Source organism: Azolla caroliniana, unplaced genomic scaffold (genome assembly GCF_043228905.1).
Source record: "Azolla caroliniana isolate FFs.n. ecotype wild unplaced genomic scaffold, voAzoCaro1.0.p SCAF_3, whole genome shotgun sequence".
In the NCBI taxonomy this organism is placed as follows: domain Eukaryota; kingdom Viridiplantae; phylum Streptophyta; class Polypodiopsida; order Salviniales; family Salviniaceae; genus Azolla; species Azolla caroliniana.
The window spans coordinates 996,023-1,021,227 of NW_028230438.1; the positions used below are offsets into that span (position 1 = coordinate 996,023).

The window sequence follows — 25,205 nt, forward strand, 5'->3', positions numbered from 1 at the left end:
AATTGCAATAGGCAACAAAATTTCCGAAGGAATCTTAGAAATTTCCAATGGTTTTAATAAGATGTCGAAATCTCCAAAGCCACATTGAAAATTAATGAATCCAATTTATAACATTTTTCAAACTTTGCAATGTGTTTTAACGAGATAAACAAAACATTGGAAACTTTGGATATAGTTGTGTTTGATTAATTGATAATAGAATTTGACTGAACAATATGAGTATAATGATACCCAAGAACTCCTAATACTATCATGTTACAAAGTATTTGCCCAATGAGGTAATGCAATCGAATGGCATTCAAATAGTGTCATATCGTCGCGAAATTGTGTGATATATATATACTCATGAATGAGCTGATGAAAAAACCCAATATTGAGAATGGTGTTGCTCATGTCATGTGATCATGCAAAGTCTTTTCTTGTTTAATCCTCATTCTCATGACCTATCTGTGCTAAAATTCGCGACATAAACCTGGCATTTGATGACGATTTCTCCCACTCTAAACCCTGGCATAACCGTAAATGCGACCGTCCTTGGTTGAGTACCATCAAACTCATCCTGTTTGTGATTGTTATCAATATGATCAATATCATTCTTACCATTGCTCTTGCCCATTGATTCATCTAAGTTTTGTATGTTTTGCACTATACTCTCCATATATAGTGAAGAAAACCTTGCATTTTTCTCAACCCCAAATATGTGTGCACAATTATTCTCATCATCCTTATTAGGGAAGGAGAAAACAAGCTTATGAAGCATCCACATAGCCATGGCAAGCTTAAGGAAGCTATGATAAAATGGAGTCTTTGGGTGAGCACCATGCTCTAGGATTTGCTTCCTATGATCATTCAAGCTACCAAAGAAGGCTTCTTCCATCTTGGGATGAACCACATCAAGGAACCTGTGCATGCAATACAGAGAAAACTTGCTCTTTGGATTAGATAGGATGGCATCATAATGGCTTATATATTCATCAATGCTCAACATATTGGCCAGCTTACTATGGTCATGATGATCATTGAGTAATAAACCAGACTTGATTGTTGAAGGATCCATGAAAGCTATATCCTTGGAAGTAGTCATCATCATCATTGGCATCAGATCTTGGAAATCTTTATAACACTCTACTTGAATCCTCTTCTTGTCATGATGACCATCATTAACATCACTGTCATTGTCAATGCGATGACGATAATCGAAGCTCTCGCTCTCGAATCCATTAAGCATTGCGTGGTTCACATATGATTCGAACGCGAACTTGGTGTGCCTCTTCTGCATATACTTCACTCCGGGCTCGATGGCATTCGATGCGAGCTGCAGGTCCCAACCCGATTTCTTCATGAAGGAGATCATAAGCTTCGTAAAACTCCTCGATGCTTCAGATGCACTCAACACGGCACGTTCTAACAATTCTGGTGTCGGTGTCAGGGAATCTGGTCGGACACTCGGATCCGGAACATTGATCAAATGATGCTTCTGATCTGTTCGCATATCATGGACTGAAGATCTCATCCGTCGATCTTCTACTTCTAACATCTCCTCTCGATTCTGCGGGAACAAAGTTGTAGGGAGATTTCCGATCTTCTCCTTCCTTCTTGTCTTCTTACTTCTTGTTTTCTTCAGTATGGTTTCTTCATCTTTCTTCCATGGAGTATCCTGGTGATTCAAATCATTCAGAGTACCTTCTTCATCATCGGCATCGTTATCATTATCATCATATGATGTGGTCTTCATGGTACTCTTCACATTGTATAATAGATGGGATGATCTGTTGTCCGAGATCTCATGGTGATCATGATGATGATGGTGAACCCTATTAACATAATGATCATGATCACCAACATTAATGTCTTCATCTTCATCATCATCATCATGTGGATGTGATCTCAACACATGCATCGCGACTTTATCATGATCATATTCATTACCACGATGTAAAGAAGTCTCAGCTAGTTGACCAATACGAGGGTTAGGGTTAGGCTTAGTATGCTTACTAGGATTAGCAGGCGTAGAGTTAATAGGGTTAGGGATACTACTGTTAGGGTTATTGACTTTCGGATCAATAGGATTCCTAGCGTTAGCATCATTTCTAGGTTTAGGGTTACTAAAAAGGTTTGTATTACTAGGGTCAAATCGTAGCAGCAACATATGAAGCTGAGACATGTTTTGCATGTAGGAAGTGTTGATGAGGTGGGAGAGGTTTGTAAGATGATGGACCATGGCTCTGTCTGCCTGCTTCATCATCATCATCACCAGCTTCTTCTCATGACGTTGCGAATGGTGATAGCCATGATCATGATCATGAGCTGCTGAATAGTAGTAGCTGTGGTGGTTGTGGTAGTAATGGAGCAGCGAGCTCTGGATATGGATGTAGGATCTCTTGAGAGCAGAAACAGTCATGGCCATGTCGTTCATCAGTTCCTCCATAGCCATCATCGCCTCCTTCATCGTGACCATGGAAGGGGGCCCTTGACAGATGATGCAGCTGATCAGAGGACTGCCCTAGACATGAAAGACATAATCTGCGCCTCGTTACAATCTCTTTTTTTCTTTTCTACTGTCGAATGAAACGAGAAAGAAGAAGAAGACGAAGAAGAAGCTTACGTGGCACCGCCACGTGGCCGCGTATAGCTTATGTGGCACGCGATAGGCCGGTGTGGATGGTTTGCTCTCCGACCTGGTGCTCGCTTGGGAGCGCACGTGGCGCCTCTGCGATTTTCCGTTGTGACGTCGTAATGGAAGAAGATGACGTGGCGCTGCCACCTGGCGGCGAGTATCTTATGTGGCAAGCGGTCGGCGACGTGGATGCTTTGGCGATTTACCGCGCTGACGTGGACGGCAGCCACGTTAAGAATAATACGCTTACGTGGCGCTTCCGTGGAGTTGCTGATGTGGCAAGAGAACGGCTCACGTGGATGATTTGCACTCCGGCATAGGCATGCTTACGTGGCTCTACTGCCATTTCACGCGCTGACGTGGACAGCTGAGGTTACGTGGCAGCCGCGGAGTGCTATACCGTCGGTCTGGCGGATGACGTGGATGCCTGGTGGAAAGCCCGGCTAGGGGGACGTGCTAGCGTGGCATATGCCGACGTGTCAGGCCCGCATCCACACACACACGCTGTGGCCCCGCACCTTATCATTCAATTTCGTTTAATTTATCTCGACATTATTATTTCTATTATTATTTGAATATGTAGTCGAAAGACGATTGATAGTTAAAAACTCTTTATTCCGTATTTATTATTTATTGCTGCTATAATTTAGGGGAATTTTGTTTATACTATGAAAAAGTCCCCATCGCCCGTCATACATACATACATACATACATACATACATACATACATACAAACATACAAACATACATACATACATACATACATACAAACAATAACATACAAACATACATACATACAAACATACAAACATACATACATACTACATACATCCATTCATTCATATACGCATTAATGACAATGATGTTCGTCCGGCATGCCTCGTCAATGATCTAGTGTGAGGGATTCCATGGATCGAAAGCTTTGATGTCATTCATTGTGCTTTCAATGTTTGCCTAGCTTGAAACCCTTCCTAGCACATATAGTTTTCCCAAGGATACCTCACGTGCACCACGTTCTCATGCTTGTTTCGTTCTCTCCATATGGAACTCCCTCAAGCCTTTGGGCAAAAAGAGCCGAATATGTCATATTTCATGGCAATGTAGGGGCACTTTATTATAGCCCTAAGAAGAGTATCTTAGAAACTTCCCACATAAAAGTCTTTGTAACGAGTTGTATGCTCTATTGATGTTGAGTTTCGTGTCTCATTATATCGGGGTGGTCCAATGTATGCACGACTAATCGTGGCTCTCGAAACTCTCACATTAAGAGCTACTTTGCACTTTGTGAGGACCCCCTTTTGAGTAACAAAGATTTGTTGTCATTGTGATTATTAAATCATTCAGATACTTCAATTTATTTGATGGAATCCATATGGGTCTAACTTTATTTGCTAGATAATGATTTTGTCGTTTTCTCTTCCTTGTTTGTGGAATAAATATTGATCTATATGGTCCTTGATATTGTCACTAACTTCTACTAGCTCAACAAGCATGAAGGTACATATGTGGCCCACAACGTATGGGTGTTGAAACATGATAATAAGTTAATCGTTACGTCACAAAAATATAACATATACATCCCATCCTTTCGCTCATGGGAAGTGTACCAACATAATCACACCACATGAGGATCATGAGAGGGCTTTTTCCCTTTAAGCAATGCTTGTGAATAATTATTGTTTGAGAGCTTGAAGTAAGGCTTAAAAGAAATGATAGCAAAGGGAAGACATGTAGGAAGAAGTGGACACACTCTATGTTGCATTGGTATACATGCTCATTCTCCCTCTTTGTTGGAATTTTTTTATCAAAAGACTTTAGAAAATCTTAACATCACTCTTGTAATTGAGCCATTGTTGTTTTTGTGAATCAAATTACAACTTAGAAAAACCAAAAGGCCATAATATTTTATTTGCTAATATATTGGTGTGATTAATCTAATTAAGCACATGCAAACATGGGATTATTGGATCTAAGTTAATTAGATCTAGGTGATAGTTTCATACATCTTGGACCAATATGTGGGTCTTTTTATGAGTGTAGGGATTAATGTGCAAGCTTTTTAACCCGACATGAGCAAAAATATAGTATATGAGTGTACTGTGTAGGGATCAATGTGGGAATTTTTTAGGTCTACATGCGCAAAAATATGTAGTGTTAATACCACGCTTTGCAACCCAAAGTATATGGGATTTTTTTTCCTCCAAAATGAAGCTACTTTCCCATTAGTTAGGAAAAAGTATATGGGAGTTATTTTGCATTATTATTCCAAATCTTCATGTTTTTAGTTTGCGTGATATGTAAATTATAATTTTTCTTCTAAAATATATGGTTTTACATAACAACTCTAATCTGTGATTTCTATCTTCACACTACACAAATATTCAATGGAATGCACCGGTTGGGTGGGAATTAACAAAATTTTGTGTTGAGGGATCAAGCACACTACTAAAGTAAATCAAACTTCAAATAGTTCCATAATATCTTATCTTGGGAACCACAATAGAGTGTCAATGGTCTTTTCATAAGTGCTTCCCGTTACTTGATTTAATGAAATGGTCCTTGATATCAAATTCACAAGCTTGGGTCTCACCAAAACTTCTTAAATATAATTGGGCAAATACAATGTTTTTACTTGTAATATTCTCGAGCAATGACTTTTATATTTTATTCATGTTTTTTTGCTTGAAATTGTGAACAATAACAACTTTGGAATTTCAATCTCCACAATATGAGGGTTGAAAATAATGTCATTGACTTGAGTAAAATATCAATTTCCATTGACATCTTATAATGATGTTGTAAAGGTGTTTGGGAAACACTCCTGGCAATGCACATCACACGTGATGATAATGTGAGGGCATGTAAGTAATACAATTAAGTTTTCTTTGTCTACCAACTCTTATAAGCAATGATGTTGCTTCAATCTACATCTTAGATTTGCATGAATATTTGCAAGTAGATGTAGTTGTTATGTCATTACACTTATATCACATATCATATAAAACAAAACACCATGTTTCATTTCTTTGTTTTGGGTAGGTTAAATGGGTCTTGCTTGAAAAGGTTATAAAAGTTAGTGTTTTAGGCATGGGGTTATACATGATGATAAGTGATTGGATCGCTTATTGATATGTCCTTCCTAATTTGTCTTGTTTTTTTTTTTCCTAAAAAAAATTGTCTTGGTTTGTTCGGGCTCTATGTGTTTAGACCCGCTTCCAAACATTTATTTGATATCGTTCAAAATAATAGCTTCAAAACCAGACAACAAAATGCAATGACATGTATAATTATTAATGACTATCACATCTACATTGGATTGTGATCATCATTGAAAGGACAAGGATGCAGAGGAAGTTCACAACACTAATCATGCTAATCAAGAGGGTTATAAGAGAGAAAAATGAACAAGCTACTCATCAAAATGATGAAACTACATAACGATGAAACTAATTGAAACTTAATGCTTCATTAACATAAGTTGTAGGGAGAGGAAAGAAGTTAGCATGCAACTTTGGGTGCAACCTTCCCTCGTTGCATGTAACTCTTCCACAAGAGGTGGATTTTTGCCCAATATATGAAGGGGCTCAATTGTACACAACCCTCCAAAGTACTGATCTATATTTTCATGCTTCACTTTACAATACTTTTTCTACTACCTTTTTTCATTATATGTATCTATCTTTTATGTTAATTGTAATTAAATCACTAATGCATAATCCTTTAGATACTTGCACACTTGTATTACCTGTCAATTGATGACATGTCATATTTCAATTTTCCAACAAGGTACGCCCCTTGGGAGGCCTTAAGTATAACATAAACAAGCTCTAGGGCATGTTTCTACGCATAAATTTGCGTCCTATGGAAAGAGGCTATTTGTACTATGGAAACATTTGCACCAAAAGGGCTAATTGACATATAAACTCTATTTTCTAGTTCATTATGACTAGCACTTACCACCTAGCCACAAGAATTCTTACCGTTCTCCCATCATTGCCCATATAATAATATCTACAGACTACAATATGGCATGAATCATGGCCCCTTTTTCTTTAATAATTTCTTCGGTTTGTGTGAAAAGAATTGAATAAGAACCTTTTGGATCATTTCCCTATATGTAAATGGTAAGTTTCTCAAGCTACCCTAACCCAATGTTTGTATATTCTTTTCTTGTAAGTAAACAATGATTCCGCCACAAGCCCTGGAATTCTTTGCAATAACCTAACCACGATGGAGAATACTCACATACTCATGGGTCAATAATTGCAATCTCAATTGTCTAGTGGTTCGACCCAAAATAAAGAAGAAATTTTTAATTCTTTAAAGTACTCCCACTGTCCACATACTAGCAAAATGGATGAAAGCTAATAAATACCATAATGAGAGAACTCACCAACATCAAACCACCCCTACATCGTATTAGTATTACCAAAGAGTAAAAAGCATATTTGATATTGGTTCATGAATACCATCAATACATATAGGACCCACCCATTTTGTCATTCTATGTGGAATTTAATGGTTTGGCCATCACAACCTTCAATGTGGTTAAGTGGGAAGAAATAAATATATTATATACGAGGAGATTCAGACCAACTCACCCAAATATGATGATACTAGAAGCATATAGATGAACCCACACAACAAACTCCTCTACTAAATAAAATTGGGTTCATGGGCTACCAAGAGACACCCAAGAGACACGTCAAGTAATGAGTATTGACCCATAGAGCAACTCAAAGAAAAGAGAGTGTGAGTCGTGACATATGTATATGAGCCTTGAGGTACATAGTTAATGAGTCATCCCATAAATTATTATTCTTAGTTCCAAATTAAGGGTGTAATTGCAAATGATGAATGGCCCATTAGGCATATAAGAGAATATGTATCCATGGGTTTTTAGAGAAAACAAATATTTCACATGTGGAGAGCGATGCCAATAACTCTTTCGCATTTAGCTTATTGAATCAACTTGTCGACAATTAAGGAAAATCATCATTCCCTATTTTCCTCAAGGCTTCTTTCCTCCTCAAGGCTTCTTTCCTTATACAAAGCCACACAAGATGCTAAGCAATAAGATATATAGAGAATTGAAGAGGTAAATAAGTGAAAATTGATGGAGATTTGCGGTTTTAGATCCCATCGAGTTACAATAGATTCAACAACATGGATCAAATTATATGGATTATATAAGTTGGGAAGCCCTTTTACATAGGATGGGATTATTAAAAGAAAGAAGAGATAAGATTAAAATAGTATTGAATGGATATCCTTGAGTTTTTTTGTGGGTGAGTCTATGATAGATGGCCACGTTGCCTTGTTCATTGAATTGGATTTTGTCTCATCATTCATTGTACATAAATGTAGCAATGAATCCTTTTTGTTGGATTCATTTTGACATCCCACGTGCCCTTATAATTTGCTTTCTTGTTGAAGCTTGGGCATTCAAATTCCCAAAACCACAAACCTAACAATGAGCTCAATTATATAGCTCCGAATATGTTTTCTTTGATAAAAACAACATTATCTCTTTTAACATGACATTCTTATTCTTATCCTTTCATGTTTCATGGGTGCTTGGTTTAAGCAAAATACATATGTACTATCAACCTCATGCATTAAAGATCCTATTTACCCCTTTATTGGATATGCACCATTGATCCAAATTCCAATAGTTCCAATGCATAGCTTTTACCATTTAAACTTTGTTTTGTTGTTGATCTTCTTTATATGATTATACAAATTCCAATGCATTATAAAAAGCGACTTTTTAACATATTTCTCCCTTCAAATATGCTACATCATGATACGATCTTAGTCCCATTGATGCAACTCTAGTCTAATCCACTCCTCATCCTCATTTGGATCCACACATCATCCTAATGAAACCTGCACATCATACATCCAACTAACATCCATGATTGTTTGATCTATTTATGGAGCCTAAATGTAGCCATATCCATGAGACCACTAAGGGTCAACGTTTTGCTTTTGTCCTCTAAATGGTGATGTTCTAATTCACTACATTTGCTTCCATTTTTGCAAACCCTCTCCAAGCCATTCAATCTACCTCTACTTGAATGTAGTCTCTTTCCAAGCTTGGTCATACCTATTTTATGCTTGACTATGCTTTCATGTGCCCTCTCCGAGTTCATGGTCCTCTCATATCCATTCTATGTTTGACTATGTTTTCGTGTGCCCTCTCCAAATTGATGGTTCTAGTGTGCTCTCTCTTAATTGACCATTCTACGTTTGATTGTGTTTTCGTTGTAACAATTAACAACAAGAACATTTGGTACGTTTGTCTTGAAGAAACCATTAGGGAATGATTGATTGTGAAACTAACCCAACCTGAAGTAATAGAAAGAACATTAGGCCCTTGTGCACAAGAAATCGATGATGGAGAGGTCAAGTCTGAAATCCACGCCAAAGCGAGTAACGAAAAGGATCATCTATGAATAGTCCAAATTCAGACTAATGGGAAGCTTCTCTCTCCCTATACCCTAAGCAATAAGCACTCGGATTGCCTTGTTTATTCGAGGAGTCTTTCCAGCTCATGAAATAAGTAAAGCAATGCCAAATGTCACATCTACGAAGCTAGCAATGATCTTGCGTGTTGTGGCACACCCGCGCCCAAGTCAACGTAGCATTTGGAACGGGAAGCTTGACGAGACTGCATCCAAAGCCATCGTGGATGAGAAAACTAGAGCGTAAAAAACTGAATCTAGAGTCATTCCAATTTCCGAGTGAGAAAGCCGAATGCAAGAGTCATTCCGGGCGAGGAACCCGAGTGTGAGACCGAAGCGGTCATCTTAGTGTGAAATCAAAACCTTCCCCCATGAGAGCCAGAACCTTCTAGAACATTCCATGGGGGCTTTGGAACCTTCTCTCTCTCTCTCTCTCTCTCTCTCTCTCTCTCTCTCGGATTTCCATCTCCCTCTCCAATGAAGAATTCAAGTCTGTGCAGAAACAGGAACAGAAACATTAACATTAACAGCAGAAACTTAATGGAGCTTTGCAAGGATCCAGACCACCTACAAGAAGCTCTTGCCATGGCTTCTCTCATAGATCAGCAAGGTCTTCCTCTCCATAGAGACATTATCTACAATCTTCTCCAACACTGTGCAAAGAAGAAGGACCTCGAAGCTTCTAGAAAGGTACAGTTCCTTATTGTTAACAACAGCAATAGACTTGATTCCATCCCGGTGCTTTCAGATCATCTCATTCGCTGTTTTTCTCTCTGTGGGAGTTTACACGATGCTTTACTAGCTTTTCGAAAGGTTGTAAATCCGACAGTTTTCACATGGAATTCCATCATTTCTGCACATATAAAGGTTGAAAGAAGCCAAGAAGCTCTCCTTTTGTATGAAGAGATGAAGAAAACTGATGTGGTAGAGGATAAAGTCACATTTCTTAGTGTGATTAAGGCTTGTTCTAGACCTGCAGGATTGAAATATGGTATGTATGTACATGATCAAATTGTGAGAATTGGTCTAAACGTTGATGTTATGATTGCGAATTCAATTGTTGATATGTATGCAAAATGCCTGAGTATAGATGAAGCTCGCCGGGTTTTTGATTGTTTAAAAGAAAGAACTGTTGTTTCATGGAGTTCTATGATCAAAGGTCATGCTCAACATGGACAAGGTTTCCTTGCTCTTGATCTCTTTGAGAAAATGCGAGAAAGCTTGATCACTCCAGACAAAGTATTGCTTTCTTGCATCCTTGTTGCCTGTAGTACTGTTGAAGCAATTCGATATGGTAGAATTGTCCATCATGTGTTGATAGAATGGGATAATGCATGTGATACAATGATTGGAAGTAATCTAATTGATATGTATATCAAATGTGGTACTGTTATTGATGCTCAGAAGGTTTTTGATGGTGTTCTTCATCATGATGTAGCATTATGGGGAACACTTATCTCTGGATATGCAGGTTATGGTGATGTCGATAGAGCCTTTTTATGTCTAAAACATATGAAACAAGAAGGTTTGGAACCAGATGAGGTTATAATTACGAGTATTGTCACTGCCTGTAGCCAAAATGGGCTTTTGAAAGAAGGTCATGAGTATTTTAACTTGATGGAGAGCTTTGGTGATGGTGATAATACTCGAAATGTCGAACATTACAATGGTATGGTTGATCTTCTTACTCGTTCAGGTTCTCTAGAAGAAGCTTCATGTTTGCTTCAAACTATGCCTATTTCTCCTGATGTTGTTGGATGGAGGTGTCTACTAGCTGGATGTAGATTATATGGAAATGTTGTTCTCGCTAAGCATTGCTTTGATGAACTTGTCCGATTAGATCCATCTGATTCTTCTGCATATATACTCATGATAGATGTTTATACCAAGGCAGAGATGTGGGAAGATGTCAAGAGATTGAACCACTTGAGAATGAAGACGCAGTTGGATAATGAATCTCCATTAGAAGTTCAAAGTATGATGTAATGTTGAAACAGCCACAAAAGCTCTTCAAATTTGGCCTGAAAAACTAACAATAACTTCAACTACTCTATTAGAATGTACATAAAATTCGTACAGATGTATGAAAACGGTGATGGAACTTCATAAAGGTAATGCAATTTGTTTCCTTAAAAGTGTTTAGCGTGGAAAATGACCTACTTAAGCTTTCTTTATCTTGCTTTTGCAGTTGATCATTTTATGCAAATGCAACAAGTGTGCTATAGGGGTACTGGTTTGACATGGAAATGGAATAGTAAAGGGTACATTCTCTGGCCTGATTAGGTTAGTGCTAGTTTTTAATCATCAATGTGCATGTCTTGTAGAAATTTGGACGAGTCATAATTCTGTGTGCCTGAAATGCGTTTGATACTTACATAGCAATTGTGCTTTGAAAATTTCATCTTATTTACAGTAGAATATTCGTAAAAGGCCTGGTGTTACCTGACCTCTAGTGTGAGGATGATGTCAGCATATCTTGATTAGGGATTGATATTAATGTTAATGTTCACTGCAGGACTACGTACATGAATGTTTCTCCAACTTGATGAAGGTATGCCCTTACACCCATTTTCATTTATTTTTCTATTAATGTTTTAGTTACATAATTATTTTTTCTATGTCGTTTAATTACATAATTATTTTTTCGTCAATTCTGAGAAGGCCTTGCTCAGTACCCATAAATATATGGTAGCTTTCCATGTTATCTTAAAGGCGGCAGTGCTAGGGAAAAGCTTAGGGGTGTGCTGCTATTCTCTCAACCAATGGTTTTGAGCCACATAAGCATGGATGGTTCTATCCAAGCACATTATCTGAACCTAATCTTAATCAAGATGTAGTAACTGGAGGCTGGAAGCCTAAGATTGCACTTGCCCATGTGTTGACAAAAATATTTATTGCTGTATTTTCGATTGCACTCCAAGGATGGAGAAGGAGCATTGTTGTTATCGTTATCGTTATCATCATCATCTTGATTTGCAAGTTGATCTTGGCCCATGGTTACATAATCTACTTCCAAAACCCAATGTTGCTATTTTGAAGTCAATCTAATACCAATTTCAAAGCTTATTGATAGGCTATCATGGTAGCTCAATCCAAGGAGAGTATACATGATTATTACATGCCTAGGTAAACATTGTTCACGACCTTGTTTTCAGTTTTAAAATCTTGTATTATGATATCTCATTTGTGCATTGCTAGTTGTCATTGTTCTGCATGAAGAAACAAAGCAATTTTAATGTCGTTAAAGCCTCTAGGTTACAACTAGTTGTCATTGTTCTGCATTAAGAAACAAATCAATTTTAATGTCATTAAAGCCTCTAGGTTACAATAAAGCTGGATGCACAAAGGTAGGTACCTTTCGAACTAAAAATGATCACGAAAATTAGCACAAAGTGTACAACAGTTGAGGTTTTAGTCAGGTGGAGAAAGTTGAGGTTGATTTTGGATGCATCAACTTCTTAATGTGGCTCGCCTTCATTTCTTTTGGACCATATACCTTTGTCCAAGGCTTCTGCCTCTTAAGCTGTAACCAATAAATTCTGTAACATCAACAGCAGGAGGCTTTGCTAACTTAATTTGTGGAACTCCTTGTAGTTCAATCATACAAAATAAAAAAGAGATGAAATTATTTCTTGAGTATTGTTCAATTCATAATATGTGCATGTACAGTTTATCATTAGCAATGCTATCCTATTGCTAGAGGAAAACATCATAATGCTATGAAAACTTATGAAATTCTATTGCTAGAGGAAAACATCATAATGCTATGAAAACTTATGAAATTCTAGCAGCCAGCGGGACACTTTGCTGACTTAATTTGTGGAACCCAACTACTTCAACAATCATACAAAATCAACAGTTCATAATATGCTCGTGTAGAGTTTATCATCATTAGCAATACTATCCTGTTACTTGAGGAAAACATCATAATGCTATGAAAACTTATTCTAAGAATGTGTGCCAAAGCACGTGGATGAGAAAATTTAGTATGAAAATTTATTGCTGTTCAATAACTACAAGTTGTGTAGCTTGTAAGGGTTGATTGATTTTTGCCGTTAAATACCTCTTGCCTTGAACTATCGTGCTTTAATTTGTAAGATGAAAATTCCTTAATTAGAAGGTGTGTAGTTACGAAAATATGAAGTTGATAGAAGTAAATACTTAGCATCAATAGCATTGTTTGGAGTTCCAACTTCACACATATCATGTTTGCAACATAATTTGTAAGATAAAAACTCCTCAATAAAAATTAGCAGATGTGTGGTTATGAGAATATGGAATTCATAGAATTCCAACTTCAGACATCATAATATCATTTTTGAAACATAATGATATTATCACTATGGAGTCCAATTCCAAATGGAGATTCTTTTATAGTGGGGGAAGAGGAGGCTGAAGTTGTTGGGTAATGCAAGGAGTCGCAAGGAATTTAAATACCAATTGACAAGAGTTGAGTGGATTCTCTTGGGCAGCAAGATCTGTGATTATTGTCCGTGCAGTATTTTGAGATTATGGTAAAGAGCATCCCAATCAGGCAGTTATTAATGGAAAGAGATTCAAACCACTGAAACATAGACTATTGACAAATAAGTGCCAAGGTAGAAACAGACTGCTGTCACGCAATTTACGCTAAGTTTATCCTTGATTTGGACCTAATGCTCAAACACATTTTGTTTAGGCTAATGTATATACTGATAAGAACACCTTTCTGAAATCTAACACATGCACAAAAGAGTAGGTCTGATTGTCAATGATTACTCATAAGGATGCCTATAAGAATGCCTTTGAGATGGTATTGATATATGCAGATGCCACAAGCAGATAAATACAATACCAAAAAACTTACTAGATTTACAGGATTAGAATTCATTGGCTGAATTACCCTGATATTAGAATTACTCAGGTCTCCCACTGAGTCATTAAGATTAGAATTAATGGTCCATTCCCAACTGCCTCTAAATTGCTTCGATTATATACTCACCTTTGATACTCACATCAAGCATAATGTGCTCCAATAAATCACTTCCTCTATTAAAATAAATAATGACAACATTAAGCTTAAAACTCTTAACATGATTAATAATGTCAACAAACCCCATTTGAACAATGATGTTATAAAGAGCAAATGCAACAATTGAAACCAAAGGAAACAATAAGTAGTCAAATGCGACAATTGAAACAAAAGGAAACAATTAGTCAATGTTATCAAGTACCCTGATATTCGATGCATTCTATCTTACTGGCTATGTAAATCCTACATACATAAAAAACATGCTAATTTCCTGGCTATGTGCATCACACATACCTAAATAGCAGTCGGAGAACAAAACAATCTAGTTAAAAAGACATCTCCCTACAAAATTTATATAACTGACATAGACAAAATTTTGCAACCTTCATTACCTTCATCAATTGAAATTTAAAAAATTTGTTAGGTGAAACTGGGAATGGTTATGTTACATCAGAACTAAATTTTACAGTAGGTTAAATAAATAAATCTATTTATATATATTTATATATATGTATATGTATGTATGCAAATATTATAACGAAGTACAATCCAGGGCCCAATGTCTTGTGTTAGGCTACCCAAATTTTTACTTATCTTTTTATGAGAGGTATGTGTTCTGACATATTAGACTACCTATGTACGTATATATTTAAATTAGTGCAATACTATGTCAAGCAAATCCAAAACCTTCAGATAAATGTCTATCTGTTATAGCAAACAGTCTCTCGTACATAATCTGGAATGTCGGATAACAAGGCAAAATTAGCTGAAAGAAACATGTGTGTGCTGTTGGCAACCATGACATATCTGAATGACCCTTGTGAATGTGAAACTTGGAAGATAGCCCTGCAAAGCCTTCTGCTGGGAGATATGTAACAGAAGTAGAAAAGAATAGAAGCTTTCTTCGTTGCTCATTTGTCATACCTTCCAAAACCTGCAAAACAAACATAACAATAATTGTTTAGATAAGACATGATCCACACATATTACTTTCCGACAGAATTTTAATATGCTCAATGTATTTCCCTATATTTCCTGCATTAGAAACACCATTACCGAAGTCTTACAAATATACACTTGCTAAAGTCAGGATAGGTACAATCTCCATACAGATCTTTTGTATTAAAGCTAGATATCTGCTTTACTGTGCTCTGCATTACTTTCCAACAGAATTTTATTACACTTGCATGTATTTCCTTATATTTCCCACCTAGCAACAGCATTATCCAATGCCTTACCAATATACACTTGCTGGAGTCTGGACAGGTACAATCTCAATACAGATCTTTTGAATTAAAGAGGTAGGCACCTGCCCTATTGTGCTCTAACCTTTTCAAGAAGTAAATTTGAAAATGTGCTTCAAAAAAAGTGCAGAAAATGGAATGATGTCAAGCATCCATAAGACCATCACGACCAGCCAACTAAGTGATTCATTCTCAACTCCTGAGTTTATTTCAGGACGAATGAATTTCTCCACCTCAGACTACATTTCTACTCTTAGAGCCATATATATATATATATATATATATTTGAAGTACTGTGTTGTCCACACAAAAGGAAGATACATCCTGGCCACATCTTGGAGGCAAAGTCGGGTGCTTGGCCTCATTAGGGACAAGAGGCTAATGACGTCCTTCAAAATATGCAATGAGGTATTCATGCAGAAATTGGGTAGCTGCTAGGACTTGTCGGTGAAGCAAGAATATTCTCACTGTTTCATTATTTAAGCGCAAAACTTCCAGAGGAATCACAATCACAATTCATTGTTTTATATACATTTGTAGACTGGTTTACAAATTTATTGCTGATTCTTGGAAAATCCAAAGAATAGGTAATGCTATCAGATCATAAAATCTTATGCACAACGGAATGTGTGGGTACATCACATGCCTGAAGCTCTCATTGAAAAATAGGTAACAATATCAGACCATAAAATCTTATGGATAATGGAATGTATGGGTACATCGTGTTAGAGCTTAGTCCTAATGTAAGCGTGAGATAAGGAAATATAATATAAATATAGATAGAGAAGAGAGAGAAAGAAGGGTGCCGATCCACTTGACCACCCCCGAGTGAAGGGATTGAGACGAACTCGAGCCTACAAGAGTTTGATCGCCACCTAAGCAGAGCCTTGACGTTGTCGACTGATCCCCTAATGAGGGTAGCTAGCCCTCATATTTATAGCCAGACCTAAGGCCCCCAGCCAAGTTCACACTTGGCTATTATGGGTTGTCCCAATTCCTAGGATTAAAAGTAATCATCCCTTCATTACTCTCTCTTTTAACCCTCATACTTTATCCACGTGTATAGAATACTACGGTACAATCTTACCACGGGATAATTTATGGGCATGCCCGTAACACGTCGCATACCTGAAATTGGCTTGGGAAAATCACCATCAATTTAGCTAGAATTTCACCTCTGGAGAAAAGAATTTAAATAGAGAAACTTCAGGTTCTCACAAACAGACCCAGAAGACTAGTTCTCATTTCAGCGGTTCAACCTTATTTAAAGAACTTGAATATGATTGTTTAATTAAGGCAATACTTTCTCATGTGGCCAAAACATTTAACTCTACGAACACATAATTGTGTTTACACTTTGTATGTATCCTATGCAAAAGCTCTGTTCACATGTTTCATGGGCACTTTCTACTCTAGAACCAGCTAGAGGTTTTTCCACCATATGAACACTATAGCCTTCCCACTTCATGATTTATTGGTTATCACCATGGTCTTCCCACTCTCATACTTATTTGGTTATAGTTATTAACCATCAAATATATAACAATTAGTAACCAGTATTTTAGAACTCATTCGTAGTAAGGGCTCTCCAAGCAATATCTTCTAGACAATGATTTGCTTAATCCTACTATATCAGTTAGTGTAATATCCCTGTGTCCTTAGATAGGGCCTGATCTAAAGTCACTTGGGTAAAACTATTATGATTAGTACACATCTCCAAACACATAAGAACCATGTGATATAGAGACCAATCCAAGTGTCTAACAGTGTTACCTCCTCTACACCATTGACCCTTGGCCATTCCACACTTCTTATTCAATGCAATCTAGCTCAGGTTCAAACGTCTTGCAGAGCAAATAAAAGAACAGTTGCTAAACAATGTCCTTATTACAACCATAAACAAAATAGTGATTGCTAGATACACTTGCACAAAGTGTCCTCTATGGGTCAAAATTTAGGATGCAATATACGATTTCTGGAGAGGTTTGGGGCGCCTTCTGATTTTGATCATTACTTTACCAAGATAGGGAGCAGCCATCATGTGAAATGAAGAGGGGTTACAAGTGCACTGTTTTAAATGGTGAAATCTGGCTTTTCTGTTCGATGTGTTTGGCCAGACCCATATAAAAGATGTCTAAGAATGGCACTCATTTATCAGATCAGTTAAAAAATACACCCAACTTCTAAATAAATTATCTGAAAATCCTACTTTTTAATTGACTCAAATTAACAATGAAATTTGACTATCAAGATTACATCTTATGCTTTAATTTTAACTCTCAATGAATTTATGGGCATAATCTAATATTCTGGAGGCTTAATAATATATACATGCACTAGAAATAATCTAATAATCAGATAAGACTCCTAATACGATTATGGAAGAGTCTGATTTTTCTGAGAGCTTAAATTAAATTAACAATAAAAATGAACTATTAGGATTACATCTTATGCTTTGATTTAAATCACAAAAAGTTTGAGCATAATCTGATATTCTGGAGGCTTAATAATGCATATGGGCAGTAAAAATACTTAAATGATGCCATAATCAAATAAGACTCCCAATACGATTATGGAATGGTCTAAATATTCTGAGATCCCATTAACTCTGACGTGCTTGCATCATAATTAGATTAATTTAAGTATATTCAGAAGAAGGGGTATTTTAGTAATTAATTTGGCACAAAATCAGATATTTATCTGACTTTATGATAAATTAAATATGAGAATATCCCTTCTTCTCAATATTCTTTTTCTCTTCTTATTAGTGTGTAAAATTGGGCTTGAATCAAACCCATTTACTAAATTTAACTAAATTTCCTATAGATAATACAGAACAAAGAGCAAACGGTAATGTCAAAATCAATTAGATACCTGCCAAAACCAGATAATTTGTTCATCTGACTGATCATACTCATGGTACTCTGTATGCAATTTCCAATCTTCAAGTCCAATATCCTGATTATTCCCATGTAAAACTGAATCAAAATCTTCAGGATCTAACCCTTTCAAAAAATGCTCAATATTTCCAGATGTCATCAGCTCAGAGAAACCCTGAGCAAAGGATTTAACTTGTTCGATTACACATGTGACAAAGCGCTGCTGAACCATATACTCTACATAAATTGATCTATTTTTGCTGTCAACCATTATATCTTTCCCTCCAGGGCAAAGTTCTATAGTTTTCATAATACCCAACTGCTCCTCTTCATAAATGAAAGTGAGACCTAAAACATCTGAGTCTATTTCTTCATCATCCATAAGCAAAATTTTCCTGCAACTCTCATATAGTTCTGGATCTGCATCTCTGATATCATTCCATGACACAGAGAGTCCAGCAAGCTGCTTAAAAAATGCCAAAGAAAACAGAACATTTATTTGCACTCGATGCATCAGGGCCAATGCAATAACACGTCCACAAAACCGAAAGTAGGTGAGGTGACCGGGATTAACACCTGAAGCTGCAAAATTAGAAATCATTTGCTCTATTACTGATAAAGAAAGACATCTAAAAGAAGCAATAAAGAATCAAATTAGATGAAGTTTGAATGGCGAAGTCTTTGTGCAGTGTAGATATACATGAACAGTGTGATTAGATCAACCACCAGAGAATACTCACTTGAAATTGAGGACATTTGATTTCCTTAAGTTAATAATTGGCTTCATAAACAATTAGACTCGATGTTTCTTGGAGAAATAGTAGTGCAGACCACAACTTGAAAACAGGGAAACGAGGACAGTTTACAGTTATGAACAGGGATACAAGGCTGGTTCACAGTAGTGAACAGGAAAACACAGGGTGAAACTGTTAGATATAGTCAATGATCACCCCCAAATTGTCAGTTCATCCCTACATGTATTCTTAAGAGTGCATGTGGTAGCACCCCAAATGAGAAGAAGCTACCATGCAACCCAATCAGTCGAAAAAAATATATTTAGGAAAGAGGGAAGTAGGGTAATGGGATCGACTAGTCAGGTCAATTAGAAGAATATTCTCAGTTTCCAGGTTAAGATGTACTTTATCTTTGTACCATTGACTTGCTAAGTACTGTCTTGCATTGGTGTGTATCCCTGCTACTATCAACTGACTTGCACATTTAATGTGACAAAAAGACCAAATACAACATAAATATCCACCCTCTTTCTCCTACACCTAGCTGCTGTGTCTATTATCTGTGTCAACTAACTCTGTAGTCGACTAGCCCAGATTCCACCTAAGCTCTAAGATGTGACTGCACAGGAGGACTACCGATGTAAGCTATTCTCATATGTATTAGAGAGTACATATTGACACATATATATCTTTGAGAGTGCAACTCTATATACCCATGCCCATCCAGTCGATTCTCAATATTTATTTAGTAGGATAGACCTTTGCACAATCAATCCACACATTTTTATAACAGAAACTGTATAATGAGATTGTAGAAAAGAATTACATTGTAGCTACTCATGTATTACATAATGAAAGATAATAACTTGAACTAGACATATTGATGAGTTATCCAGGAATCACAAATATTAGGAACTCGAAATTGTAAGGAAAAACATTAGAGAAAAATAATTTTGAGCACTCACAATTAGGACCAGATACTGGCTGCAAGTACATGGATGATGAATCTTAAAGGTAGGACTAGAAAGGAAGAAAAAGAAGGGGGCAGATCTGGGCACAGAAAAAAAGCATTTCAAATGAGCGACAGTAAAAAGAGGCAAATCTATATTCCATCTTCAAAAGTTACCTCATGCTTTTAAATACTGGCAGCTCCTTGGTCATTGAAAGGAATATTCACACTACTGGCTACAACTAGATAAATTATAGCATCTTCTTTGATAAAAGAATAAGTTGAGAAGAGGAAACAGTTCACATTGATGAAGCTCTTCTTTCATCATCTCTTTCTATGTCAAGCGATTTGACAATATTCACTTAATTGTATACCAATAAGTACAAGGTTACTTGATCTTATTACATAGAGAAAATTGACTCCACAAATTCACTAAAAGACACATGTAGATAGAAGCCAAATTTACAAGACATGCATAGAACAAACAATTATGATATCATGTGCCTCAACATTATATTGAACATGAAGCACTTGGCCCTAATGGCCCTATGATCACATTGTCGCACCAGCTCTAAATATGTGGAGGGAGTGAACACACTGGAAGAAATTGAACCATGCTTTCTCAATTTCAACAGGCTGGCACTGATAAAGGAGAGATCTAACAATGCAGCCATCAACATCCATTAGTCTACGAGAATGGGTGCTGATACCAATTTCAATTACTTCATATTATGGCTGACAGTGGAGGTTCTAACGTGATAGATAGGTGCATGCATGATTGCTGCTAGAAGTATATGGAGATAGTAACAGTATTGGTTCTGTTGGAGTTCATCTAACTTTGTCAATGTCCATCAATATCTGACAATGAGCAATGGTGTCTTAGAACCACAGATGGCCTTTGGTTTATTAGGACTACATATAGAACTAGTTTGATAGTCCAACATGTTTGGTTTGAGGCATCATCAACCTTGGGGCTTACGGACCATGTGCCAATCCCTTAGATCCATGTAAGCATGAGCATACGCATCGCACTGTTGGGCTTTCCCAATTTGTTTCCTGAAGTTCCTTAGTTGATCATGGCCCTTGAAAGTTCCCTGACTACTGTGTGAAGTTCAACTGAAGATGCATAAATAGATCTATTTTCATCTATTTTAAGCATACTAAAATCTTTGATGTTATGATGTTCCTTTTCACATTATGAGTTCCCAGTGTAGACTAAGGCCATTTAGCATTATAACTGGTACTAGACCAAAGCACTGTGTTATTCTCACCTCTCAAAATAGAATTAGGCATAAGAAAGACTAGCACTAATACAATAAATGACATGCATTTCAAAAAATAGCCAGTATTTTACATACATAGAAAATGGATGATAGTATAGAAAATTGCATCAGAAAAAGTTCGTGAAATGCATAACTATGACATGGGTAAAACCAAATCAAAATTTCTATGGAATTTCTTATTGATGACTACAATCAATTAAACCCTGAAGATAGAATATTACTTACCATAACTAGGAAAGACCCTGCGTTGATCACATGGACAAGATTTGAAAAGAGCATTCTGTGGATTGAATATCTCCCGACAAATCAATGAAAACCATTCTCTTAAAACCCCAGGACCTGTCGCTTCCTCTGATATGAATTCTACCGAAATGCCCCCTTGTAAGGCATCTGGATCGGCATATGCCAAAACTTCAAAAGAATCTGATAGTACTTTAGACCTTGACACTACGATTTCTTGTCTTTCATCATGATCATCCTGTGGCTCTGGAAGTGTTGCCATTACAAGTCTCCTCCTTGATTCAAAATTCAAGAGGAACTTGTAATCAAGTAGCCATGAATGGTCATCATGCCACCGTGAATGCTTGATTAGGAAGTTCAATGCAGAATGCCGTGTTTGTAACATTCTTATCAAACCTTTCAAAGACTGTTCAGACAGTTGTGCAATAACATGAAGACCTTTTAGAACAACTAAAAAATGCACCCAAAGCCCTTCATCAGATGCTGACAACTGCAATGAGTCTTGAAATCCTTCGTATTGCTGAATAGCAGCCAAACAACCATCTACTGCTTGCAAAAGTTGATGAAAGAGACATTTGAGCCATCTATGAGACCCCATCTCCAATTCTGATAAACCAATCTCTAATCCTGATTCATCTTCTGCTTCATCTAACTTCACAAAACTACCCATATCAAATTGTGCTTTACTTGAATTTCTTACACTTCTATTCTGTGAAAAAAACACCCAAAATGCACTGGAAGGTGGGGTATAAACACTTTCACCATTCCGAGCTTCCATAGCCTTGCATAAGATTGACGCAAAAGCTGTGAAATCCTGTCCATCTTTCACATCAGAGCACTGTGCTGGTCTCTCTTTCATTCTAAGATCATGTGCAACAGATTGCAAATTGGAACAAAGGTTTATTGCGAGTTCATGGACAAATGGGGCAAAATCTTGAATAATAGTTTCGGATTTTGCATCATGGAAATAAGAGCCCTCATTAACAGTTGTATCAAGCAAACATGCAAGGGCGTTACGGCATGAAGAATAAAGAGGGTGGAAAGGAGCACTTTTACCCAACAATTTGCAAAAGTCCAATAGAACAGGTGCACAATGGCTATGTAAATGACTAGGTAAACAATCTTCATTAGAACAAAAGAATAGTCTTATTGACTCTTCTGCACATTCAGAATTTAACTCAATCGGAGAAAGTAGCAACATAACCAATGCAGATGTAGCCCCTGCAAGTTGAAATACTTGCATGTGCTCTGAAAATGGTGCAGATTTCATCGCTAGCTTCAGGTAATCTTTAACTCCAGATTTTATGTTTATCTGAGCCTGGAGCATTCTATACTTCGAATCTCGACCTTCGTCATACTCAATAGCACATGTTATTCTGATCATAGCAACAAGATTATTGATGAGTTGCCATGAATGAGGAAGGGCAGTGCTACGCATTCTTGCAACTAAATGCAGAGTAGCATCATTCACTACTTGACATTGAGCAAGAGTTTGGTCATTCTGCAACTGTTTTCCAAAGTAAATCAACCTCTGTTCAGATAAGGGTAAGCCCGTCTTTAGGAAAATTTGTCTGTGAACAGATTCTATTGTATCAAATGCATTTCCATGAAGAACAATGGTACGACCATCAATGTAAGTCTTTACAAAGAATTGAAGAGGCATGTGAGAGCTACTTATACTTAAGAATTTTTCATCACAAAAACATTGTCCCATTGAACTTGAGCTGGTACTTTCTATAAAACTTTTCTTCGTATCATGGCATACGGAATCAGAATCTGTTTCTAATTTTCTCTTACTATTATCACGTTCATTTAAGCCATTTTCCCTTTCCGAAGAATAATCTACACTTGCCCTTGCCACCTCATGACTTCTTTCGATCTCACGATGATCTGTACTAGCTTTATTGGCCAATGATACACCATGATCTGAATCTTTAGCAAAGCTTTCGATCCTACCACTCTTAGAATCTTCTGTTACTACATTCATAGACATATAATCACCTGTATCAATAACCTTGTTTGCTGCCCTTGATGTATGAGAACTTTTACCATCACTGAAAATCTTGTTATCATCATGCTGTATATCACAATCAATGTTACATTTTACCTCGGTAAAATCTTCATCTTTGTCCGCAAGATCAACCACGCTAAAGTCAGAAGAGAAAGAAACAGAAACATTACAATCTCTATGCATTATACTGAAATCATTAGTTACAACTTCTTCCATGCACTCTTCTCTAGTTTCTCGTCTATGTCTAGATGGAGAAGTTATATCAAGCTCAAGATCCTCTAGCTTCCGTTTGATAGGGACGATCCTATTACCTGTGTTCCTACTGTGCATTAAAAGTTCTTCCTGCAAATCTGAGACATCTACTACTGCATTTTCATTCTCAACAATCATAGAATCATCCTGTGGAAGAATACTTTGTATATGGTCAGCAGAAATGTTCTCCATCGTTTCCTCCCTTCTGATAAGGGTTTTCAATGTAGATTGACCAATATGGCTTATAAGCATTCGCAGAGAATCAGCCAGACCTGAAAGAACCATCTATATTGTACCGACCCACGTAGTCACATCCGATTTCCTCCCAGAATCCCACAGCATGGCTACAACCACAAGATGCATGGAAAATCCACCATTGCAGGTTTCATGGCACAAGGAGAAGATTGACTAAAAGAATGTGATAATTCTGAACCTGCATCGCAAGGACCTGCGTCTTTGTGTGTTATGGAAGAACAGGTGGAGAAAATATCAGTCAACAAACGAGTAAATCAACAGGGGAAAGAGAAAGAAATAAGCACATGAACTCAAACGAAAGGATTAAACAGACATGACAGCAGATCCAGAAAGATCTGATAAAGGTATACTGTGCAGCAAATAAACAAGAGAGAGAGGGTGTGCAATCAAGATGAAATATCACGGAGAGAGTAGAGCAGAGAAAACAAGACTGAAAAAGGGATGTGCTCGATATACTTTTCTATACTTTATATAAAAGAATTGCGTTTTTTACTTCATATGAGAGAGAGAGAGAGAGCAAATGAATGCAGCAATGGTAGAGGAGGCACTGTAATTGCATTCTGAAGGATATATTTCTGGTACTATGGCTACATATGCAGAGAAATAAATATTGTTAATGTGCGCGAAAGAAAAAGAAGAGATGGGGGGAGAGTCACTGCGGATAGAATCTCAGTTATGTTGTCATACGGATAACAAATTACGAAGAAAATACCAGTTTAAATCAATGTACAAAATTAAGGAGATGAAAGAATGCATGGAACAAAAAAAATACTTGCACAGCGAGAGACAGGGAGATGGAAGAGAATATACTTACAGAGATTCCGAAACCACATGCAAAAGGCCTGCGTTTTGGAGCGAGATTTTGATGGCAAGGATGGATTAGCACTTAGCCAATGCCGGGAAGAAATCGAAGAGAGATCGGAGAGGGATTAGGCCTTAAACTTGTGCAGGTGAAAAAGCAAAGAAGGATTGGACCTTGACCTGTGCAGGGAACAAATCGAAGAGATGTCCGAGAGCAGACAAAACTCGGAGGCGTTGAAGAAGATGCCAGCGCGAAAGCAGAGAAGATAAACTGATCAGAGGGAGTGTAGACAGAGAAAGAGAGAAGACGATTCGACGGACTGATCAGCGATGGCGAAGCAGGTTCTCGCAGAGAGAGGAACAGAAGATGAACTGATCATCGATGGCCAAGAGGATGCATGCACAGAGAGAGAGAGAGAGAGAGAGAGAGAGAGAGAGAGAGGATGAACTGATCAGCGATGG

General features: G+C 37.2%; 3 protein-coding genes and 1 long non-coding RNA gene across 7 annotated transcripts; 2 read left to right on the plus strand and 2 right to left on the minus strand.

Annotated features, from left to right (window-relative positions):
- Positions 1-170: 170 nt before the first annotated feature.
- On the minus strand, positions 171-2,572 carry LOC147865751 (uncharacterized). The gene has a single exon (XM_087316108.1). The coding sequence runs from the start codon at positions 2,456-2,458 to the stop codon at positions 437-439; it is 2,022 nt and encodes a 673-aa protein (XP_087172234.1). The 5' UTR covers positions 2,459-2,572; the 3' UTR covers positions 171-436.
- Positions 2,573-9,497: 6,925 nt separating this feature from the next.
- Positions 9,498-11,191, plus strand: LOC147865752 (pentatricopeptide repeat-containing protein At2g22410, mitochondrial-like). 3 transcript variants are annotated; one of them, XM_087316111.1, is made up of 2 exons: positions 9,650-9,774; positions 9,887-11,191. In XM_087316111.1, exon 2 carries the CDS (start codon positions 9,991-9,993, stop codon positions 11,068-11,070), a length of 1,080 nt encoding a protein of 359 aa, XP_087172237.1. In that variant the 5' UTR covers positions 9,650-9,774; positions 9,887-9,990; the 3' UTR covers positions 11,071-11,191. The 3 variants fall into 3 exon arrangements, with proteins under 3 accessions (XP_087172235.1, XP_087172237.1, XP_087172236.1); XM_087316110.1 differs by having other exon boundaries at positions 9,679-9,774; positions 9,867-11,191; XM_087316109.1 differs by having other exon boundaries at positions 9,498-11,191.
- An 80-nt stretch (positions 11,192-11,271) lies between these two features.
- On the plus strand, positions 11,272-12,048 carry LOC147865753 (uncharacterized). 2 transcript variants are annotated; one of them, XR_015529543.1, is made up of 3 exons: positions 11,272-11,367; positions 11,498-11,635; positions 11,746-12,048. It is a non-coding gene; the product is annotated as an uncharacterized LOC147865753 (long non-coding RNA). The 2 variants fall into 2 exon arrangements; XR_015529542.1 differs by having other exon boundaries at positions 11,797-12,048.
- Positions 12,049-14,496: 2,448 nt separating this feature from the next.
- LOC147865754 (E3 ubiquitin-protein ligase UPL5-like) lies at positions 14,497-25,205 on the minus strand. Its single transcript, XM_087316112.1, has 4 exons — positions 24,757-25,205; positions 21,410-24,141; positions 18,214-18,800; positions 14,497-15,029 (listed from the first exon to the last, which is right to left on the minus strand). The coding sequence occupies exons 2-4, from the start codon at positions 23,970-23,972 to the stop codon at positions 14,766-14,768; spliced, it is 3,414 nt and encodes a 1,137-aa protein (XP_087172238.1). The 5' UTR covers positions 23,973-24,141; positions 24,757-25,205; the 3' UTR covers positions 14,497-14,765.

Excerpts from the sequence above, each read along its gene's own strand:
- LOC147865751 (XM_087316108.1), bottom strand. The coding sequence starts at position 2,458 with ATGGTCACGATGAAGGAGGCGATGATGGCTATGGAGGAACTGATGAAC.
- LOC147865752 (XM_087316109.1), top strand. The coding sequence starts at position 9,562 with ATGAAGAATTCAAGTCTGTGCAGAAACAGGAACAGAAACATTAACATT.
- LOC147865754 (XM_087316112.1), bottom strand. The coding sequence starts at position 23,972 with ATGGTTCTTTCAGGTCTGGCTGATTCTCTGCGAATGCTTATAAGCCAT. Across the intron at positions 18,801-21,409 it reads CAGGGTCTTTCCTAGTTATG|CTTCAGGTGTTAATCCCGGT; the intron begins GTAAGTAATATT and ends CTAATTTTGCAG. Across the intron at positions 15,030-18,213 it reads AAATTATCTGGTTTTGGCAG|GTTTTGGAAGGTATGACAAA; the intron begins GTATCTAATTGA and ends TTTGTTTTGCAG.